At 44.7% G+C, this 7648-nt stretch overlaps 1 protein-coding gene across 1 annotated transcript; it reads left to right on the plus strand.

The window, feature by feature from the left end:
* The first annotated feature begins 42 nt into the window (after window positions 1–42).
* Window positions 43–1504, plus strand: FAHD1 (fumarylacetoacetate hydrolase domain containing 1). Its single transcript, XM_063100150.1, has one exon. It carries the CDS (start codon window positions 267–269, stop codon window positions 930–932), a length of 666 nt encoding a protein of 221 aa, XP_062956220.1. The 5' UTR covers window positions 43–266; the 3' UTR covers window positions 933–1504.
* Window positions 1505–7648: the final 6144 nt, after the last annotated feature.

Here is a 7648-nt window from a genome sequence, read left to right on the forward strand (position 1 = left end):
CGGCCAGTCAGCGCGCTCGTATCAAAGCCGCTCCCTCCCGGCCAGGGGCTGGGGGGCGGGCCCGGGGTGTGCCGGCGGCGGTGGTGGCGGCGGCCGAGATCTGGGCGCGCAGACTCTGCCTCGCTCCAGACCGGGCTGGCGTCCTGAGGTCCGGCGCCCCCCAGGAGGCCGAGCGCAACGGGACGGACGGGCCGCCGCGGCGGGGACGGCGTACAAGGTAGCCGGTTCTCTGCGGGCAGCCGCGGGCGCGAATAGCCAGCACAGCCATGGCGGCGCCGCGGCCGCTGGCGCGCTTCTGGGAGTGGGGCAAGAACATCGTGTGCGTGGGCAGGAACTACGCCGAGCACGCCCAGGAGATGGGCAGCGCGGTGCTCCGCGAGCCCGTGCTCTTCCTGAAGCCGTCCACCGCCTACGTGCCCGAGGGCGCGCCCATCCCCATGCCCGCGTACACCCGCGACCTACAGCACGAGCTGGAGCTGGGCGTGCTCGTGGGCAGGCGCGCGCGCGCCGTGCCGCAGGCCGCCGCCATGGACCACGTGGCCGGCTACGCCCTGTGCCTGGACATGACCGCCAGGGACGTGCAGAAGGAGTGCAAGAGGCAGGGTCTGCCCTGGACGCTGGCCAAGGGCTTCACGGGCTCCTGCCCCGTCAGCGCGTTCGTGCCCAAGGAGAGGATCCCCGACCCCCAGAGCCTGAAGCTCTGGCTCACTGTCAACGGCGAGCTCCGGCAGGAGGGGGACACGGCCTCCATGATTTTTTCCATCCCCTACATCATCAGCTACGTTTCTAAGATAATCACCTTGGAAGAGGGAGATATTCTCTTGACTGGCTCGCCAAAGGGAGTTGGGACAGTCAAAGAAAATGATGAGATCCAGGCTGGCATTCACGGGATCGTTAGTATGAGATTTACGGTGGAAAGGCCAGAATATTGAGTCTGTACAAAGCACCCTAACTCCTTAAGTTTCAGGAGAGAAGAGAGCAGGACAGAAGCAAGCAAAAATTATTAAATGTGACAGTCCTTTGATAAACCCGTCCTGAAAAATGACTTGATTGGACTGCTATGCCTCAACTCAAGGAAGACAGATACTTAAAGAAACACGTGGAAGAGCCCGGCCAGAAATGGAAACCAAAATAAAGGGTTTGTGATGTTTCTGAAGTGAAGCGTTTATCAAGCCGTATGTTCAGAAGACTTAGTTTCCTTTCTTAAAACTGGACTGGATAAGACTCTTCATTCTAGGATCAGTACTTCAAGACTCAAAAACTAAAGGAAACAGAGGCAAGTTCCAGACCAGTGTTTCCCAAATTTCCTTGGACTTGATAATCATCTGGAGGCATTTGTAAAAATAAAAATTTCACAATTATTGTCCCAGATCTACTGAATTAATTAATGTTATTAATGAAGATCTAATCTGCTTGCCTGGGTTGTCTACCCTGACCCAAAGATTCTGAGTGTGGAAGATAATTTTGAAATTACTGTTTTCAAAATAAATGTGTTGCTGTCTTTTTTGTGGCCTGAAAGTGTACTTTTTTCCAGTCATAGTGAGAAAGAATACTTCCTCTTTGTGGGGCTTCAGAACTTGGTCTTTGACTTTTGGCCTCCTCAGCACTGTGCTTTGTTGACAGACTTAATCTGCCTCTACCTCCTAACGAGAGATAGGAAGGCTTGGGGGAAGTTGGATGGTTGGAGAGTGCTGCTTTTGCTCTTGCCTGCACCCTTCTCTGGAAAAATAAAAAATCCTTGGCAAGATGCACAGTTATCAGAGTGCCTGGTAAAGTCCTTTCAGCTTAGGCAGGGGCTCCTGCTGTTAGTGCACACAGAAAGCATATGCTGGTTCTAAGAAAGCGTAGGACATCTAACTTGGTAATAATGGTTAACATTTATTGAGGACTTAGTACTGCAGGCACTTTGCCAAGCACAGTTTGTTCCATGCTTCCATGTATTATGTAACCCTCAAAAAAACTGTGAGGTTGGTTATTACTACCATGGTTCTTATACAGATGAAGATTCGGAGGCTAGGAAGCCTGCTAAGTTCACTCAGCTGAGTGGCAGAGCCAAGATGTAACCCAGTTGTCCCAAGACCAGACCTGAAGTTTTAACCACAGTGCAGGCTGCATCTTGTAAGTAGATATATGATTCAAATGTTTAGGTATTATACACCCCCCATGTTTAAATTTAATTTATTATGAGGAAGTGCCATAATTGGGTTTATTAAATACATGCTACTTAATTACTTTTATCTTTAAATTTCTATTTTAAAAATTGCTGGCTGGCAGGTTGGCTCATTTGGTTAGAGCATGGTATTATTACACCAAGGTCAAGGGTTCAGATCCACATACCGGCCAGCCACACACACAAAAAATTTTTTTTAAATTCCTTACAATGCATGTTTATTACTGAAGACTCAGAAAATGCAGGTAAGCAAAAAGAACAAAATACCCAAAATGGCATCCTCCCAGAGACAAAGTTAGGCATTTGGTGTACTGTGATGTACACTCTTTCAAATGCATGGATAGAATTGTAACTTTTTTTTTTTTTTTTAAAGATGAATGGGGCCAGCCCTGTGGCTCACTTGGGAGAGTGCGGCGCTGGTAGCGCTGAGGCCATGGATTAGGATCCTATATAGGGATGGCCGGTGTGCTCACTGGCTGAGCTTGGTGCAGACCACACCGTGCCAAGGGTTGTGATCCCCTTACCGGTCAAAAAAAAAAAAAGATGACCGGTAAGGGTATCTTAACCCTTGACTTGGTGTTTGGAACACCCAAGTGAGCTAACTGGCCATCCGTATGTAGGGATCCAAACACTTGGCCTTGGTGTTATCAGCACCACACTCTCCCAAGTGAGCCATGGGCCAGCCCCAGGATTGTAACTTTTTTAATAGAATTTGCTCATGCCATCCAATTTTCTAAGTTGTTTTCCACTGTATAATTTTCATTGACTGCATAAGATTCTAAAGTCAGTCCTCCATTTTTGGACATTGAGATTTTCTCTAATTATGTGCTAGGAGAATCAGCACATTTGTCATTATTTCCTTTGGCTACATTCCCATAAGTGGAAGAGCTGGATCAAAGGGTATGCTCATATTGTTTTTTTTTTTTGGTGGCCCGCTGGTAAAGGGATCTAAACCCTTGACCTTGGCGCTACAAGATGGCACTCTAACCAATTGAGCCAACCGGCTAGACTGTGCTCGTATTGGATGTGCCTTATTAGTTTAGCTGGCAGGTACAAGGTTCAGCTGAGATAAGTCTGCCAAGTTGACAGATTATTAAAGCAAGCTAGAGGTATAAGGTAGGAGCAGTGTTCACATGTAGCCCTGGGTAGGTGGCACAAGCCAGCATCCAAAGTGTAAGGTGCCCAGGGGTCAATGTTCACCACACTGGTGGAACACACTTTATCACGAAACATCTGACATCAGCATTGCAGGTTTAGCACACAAAGTTCTAGGAGGCAAGAACCAAAAACAGAGATACCCATTCCCACCTGATGTTGCTAAAATCACAGTAATCCTAGCACCCAGGATATATATTTCCCCCCAACTTCATATTTTGAGTAAATTTAAACCTACAAAAAAGTTTAACAACTAGTACAATGAACTTCATATACCTTTCACTAGATTCAACAATTGTCAACGTTTGCTCTCGCTCTGTGTCTTCCTCTCTCCACACGCACACACACACACCCTTATTTTGGAAACTCGTTGGAAAGGTAGTTACAAAAACACTTTGCCCTTTCAGCATGCATCTCCTAAGAATGAGGACACTCCTGTATAAAAACAAGATCATTATCACACTCAAGAATATAATTCCATAATGAATTAGTCCTGTTCTTGACACCTGTCTTCTGGTGTTTTTTTGTTTTTGTTGTTGATGGCTGGTGAGTACAGGGATGGAACCCTGGACCTTGTTATCCGCATCATGCTCTAACCAACTGAGCTAACTGGCCAACCTGGTTTTCTTGAACATATGTTCACTGGGCTTTTATAAAAAATGAGTATTATACATCCACTTGCTATATTATGAACATCATTCCAGGTCAGCGAATATAAAGGTATATAATAATTATTTATTTACATTTATTCTTTATTTAATGGCTTTTTTTTTAGATCATGTACCCCAGAAACAGAGCCTACAATGGGGATTCTTGTTCAGGTGATTTATTGAAGGAGATGATAGTGAAGGAAGAAGAAAGGTCAGGGAGCAAATCCCAAGAAAGTGGTCTCAGAGCTGGAGACGAGCTGAAGCTGGTGATCCCAAGGGGGAGCTCTGGAGCACAGTCTGTCAGAACCAGAATCAGTTCCCCCCATACCTCCCATAACCTCCCCAGCTCATTCTCCAACCCTCATAGAAGCTGTGCATCAGTGTGTACCAGCAAGTAAAGGGAATCTGCATGAGGCCCACCATCCCCCTACAGGTTGCATAGGTTTCAAATGCCTTGCTATTGGAACAATGATGCAACGAACATCCTCGACTGACACCATTTATTTTCTTAAGGAAAGTCTTAGAAGTGATATTGATGAAATGGTTGCATTTGTTGTTGTTGTTTCTACTGGCAAGATTAACCAGGTACGCACTTTAAAATTTTGATACTTTTAGCCAAATTATGGAAGAAAAAAAGGATATACCAATTTGTATCTGACAAGAGTGTTGAAGAATGCCTTTTCCTACACACCCTAGCCAACACTGGGAATCAGGGCTTATGGTCATCTTCATTTGCATTTCTTTAATAGTGAAGCTGACATCTTTCATATGTTTATACTCAGTTATTTTTTTAACAAGACTTGGGGACATCTTTGATGTAATATTAGTGCCGTATCTTTGTTTTCAGACGTTTTATATTTCTTTTCAAAACACTTTATTCAAATATGCTAAAACCGCAAGGTGTTGATAACACCAAGTCAAGGGTTCAGATCCCCTTACTGGCCAGCTGCCAAAAAAACAAAAAACAAAAATGCTAAAACTTTCATGTATTTATATATTTAATGGGAAAGAGGAAAGTAATTATAAGCATAATGATACTGCTGTGGCTTGATGCCCCGTCCCCGCAAATTTAGTCCCCACCGTGATAGTGTAAATGAGGGTGGGAACTCCTCTTACAGTAATTGAAAGGTGGGGCCTTGAAGAGGTGATTAGATTGTAGGACCATACCATAGTGAATGGATTAATAATAGTGGTCAGTGGCATAGTTTTGAGGGCTTTAAAAGGAGATCACATGAGGAGCTATCTCTCTCTGCTCTGCCATTTTCTGCTATGTGAGACATCTGGGTCACTGTCACCACCAAGACCCTCACCAGATGTGTTCCCTGGACTTTGAACTTCCCAGCCTCCGAAACTGTAAGCAATAAATTTCATTTTCTTATAAATCACCGAGTCCCAGGTAATTTTGTTATAAGCAACAGAAACAGAATTCAAAAGCAAACAGAAACAGAAAAAAATTCAAACTTATAGTCTAGAAAGACATACGAAAGCGTAGGATGCTTGCATAGGCATGTTCATAGCTGCACTTTTCACCATAGCCAAAAAGTCAAAAAAACACTATGTCATCAAGAGATGAATAAATAAAATGTGTTATATCCATGTAATGGAATATTACTCAGCCATAAAAAAGAATGAAGTACTGATACATGCTATAACATGGATGAGCCTCAGAAACACTATGCTCAGTGAAAAGTCATACACAAAAGGACAAATACTGTGTGATTCTTCTTATATGAGGTACCTAGAATAGTCGAATTCATAGAGACAGAAAGTAGATTAGAGGTTACTGGGGGCTGAATGGAGGGGAGAATGAGGAGTTACTGTCTAACGGGTACAGAGTTTCAGTATGGGATGATGTAAAAGGTTCTGGAGATGGATGGTGGTGATAAGTGTACAAAATCATGAATGTACCTAATGCCACTGAACTGTATGCTTAATAAATGGTTAAAATGATAAATTTTATGTTATGTATATTTTACCACATTAAAAAAATATATATATATATATATACACAAGAAACAACATATTACCTACCCATTAAAAAATATGGGATGGGAAATTATTGGTTTTCCTTTTTTGTTGTTATCTATTATTATTTTCTAATTTTTATACAATAAATGTAAAACTTTACAATAAAAAAAATTTTAAAGCAAAACAGCTCCAGGATTCCTTTATATGAGTAATGGACAAACAAATGTATATATTGTGTTTCTGCCATGTGCAGAGTATTGAACCAATAAACTTGCCAAAGCAGAATTAGGAAAGGAAAATCTTAATGAAATAAATCACTAATAGAAGATCAGCGAAAATCACATAGTCAAACTATTTATAAAAAGCAATATGAAACCTGTAGGTCAAAACACGCTAATGCCAGGAAAAGAAACTCCTGGAGAGCAAGAGGAAAATGGTGCCTGGACAGGGGCATGTATTTTGTGCTGACGTGGGGGATGCTTACTTCTACTTGACTGCCTGCATTCTGACTAATTGACAACTGAATGTCAGATACCCACCAATTTGTAATCTTCATGTGTGAGTTAAATTTTGTGAAGCACTTTTGATTCAGTGTGGCTTAACCCCTGGCCCTGCAGGTTCCAATGTCATCAGATGAAATAAGCAGTGAGGCATTGGGCTTTCATAGTTTGATGTCACCGGACTGCAGTGAAGAGGGATTTTAGAGCCCCCTGCTGGCCACACAGTGGGTACTGCCTGTGCACCTGCCACGACACCTTTATTATGCACTTTAAGCAGGTGGTGAAACAGCCAGAGCAGCTGAGGCCCATGGACTGCGGGATCCTAGGCCCTGGTGCTTCTGTACCTGCTGCTAGCGGTCAGGGCACCAGGAGGCCTGGCACAGCAGCTCCTGACACCCCAGCATCCTTCCTGCCTCCCAGTGGAGGGGCACCATACCCACACTGCTTAGCCAACGGTGGGTGTGGGTATAGATCTGGCACTGCCTGCTCTCCCCTCCTGCCTGACCCTCCACCACTCTCCGTCCTTCCTCTCCTGTCCAGCCTCCCAACTCCCCTTACAACAAACCCACTTCTCCTCCCCAAGGGAAGAAGCTCTTCATCAGGCCCACTTTGCACAACTAGGTCAAGTCCTTCATCACCTCATTTATGACCACAATTTGACCACACTAAGGGTCAACTTGCATGCCTCCTCCATGGCTACAAATGGAAAGAGCCAGAGAAAACATCACTGACCAGGTAATTTTATCTCCCAACACCAGCTTTATGAAAGACTTTCATTTACACAGTACTCACTTTCTCCTTTTTTCCAATCCTGTGATGGATGACATGCAGCCTTCTGAAGTGCCAGACCCAACGTACGCTGGCCAAGCCTCCCAGCCTGTGGGTCAGTGCTGGCCTTAGTGTGGGTCTTCACAGATGGGGTCTGTGCCCTGAAGCAAGTGACTCAGAATGGTGTGGGGCTGAGCAGTATATTTCGGGACTGCTGCAAAGAAAACTGAGATAAAAGGGTGGCTGTTGTCCTATGTCCTGAGCAGGTCCCCTCTCAAAGCTCCTGAGACCTGGGCACCACTCATGTAACTCCTGAAGCTGGTCTCCTCCTTGTTGATTCAGACTCGTACACGCCAGCCCGGAGCTGACAGCGAGCCCTCACAAGCACAGGGCAGCTCTAGTGTGCCATCACTGAAGGTAAGGGATTAGAATAGCTC

Source organism: Cynocephalus volans, chromosome 6, assembly GCF_027409185.1.
Source record: "Cynocephalus volans isolate mCynVol1 chromosome 6, mCynVol1.pri, whole genome shotgun sequence".
Classification (NCBI taxonomy): Eukaryota; Metazoa; Chordata; class Mammalia; order Dermoptera; family Cynocephalidae; genus Cynocephalus; species Cynocephalus volans.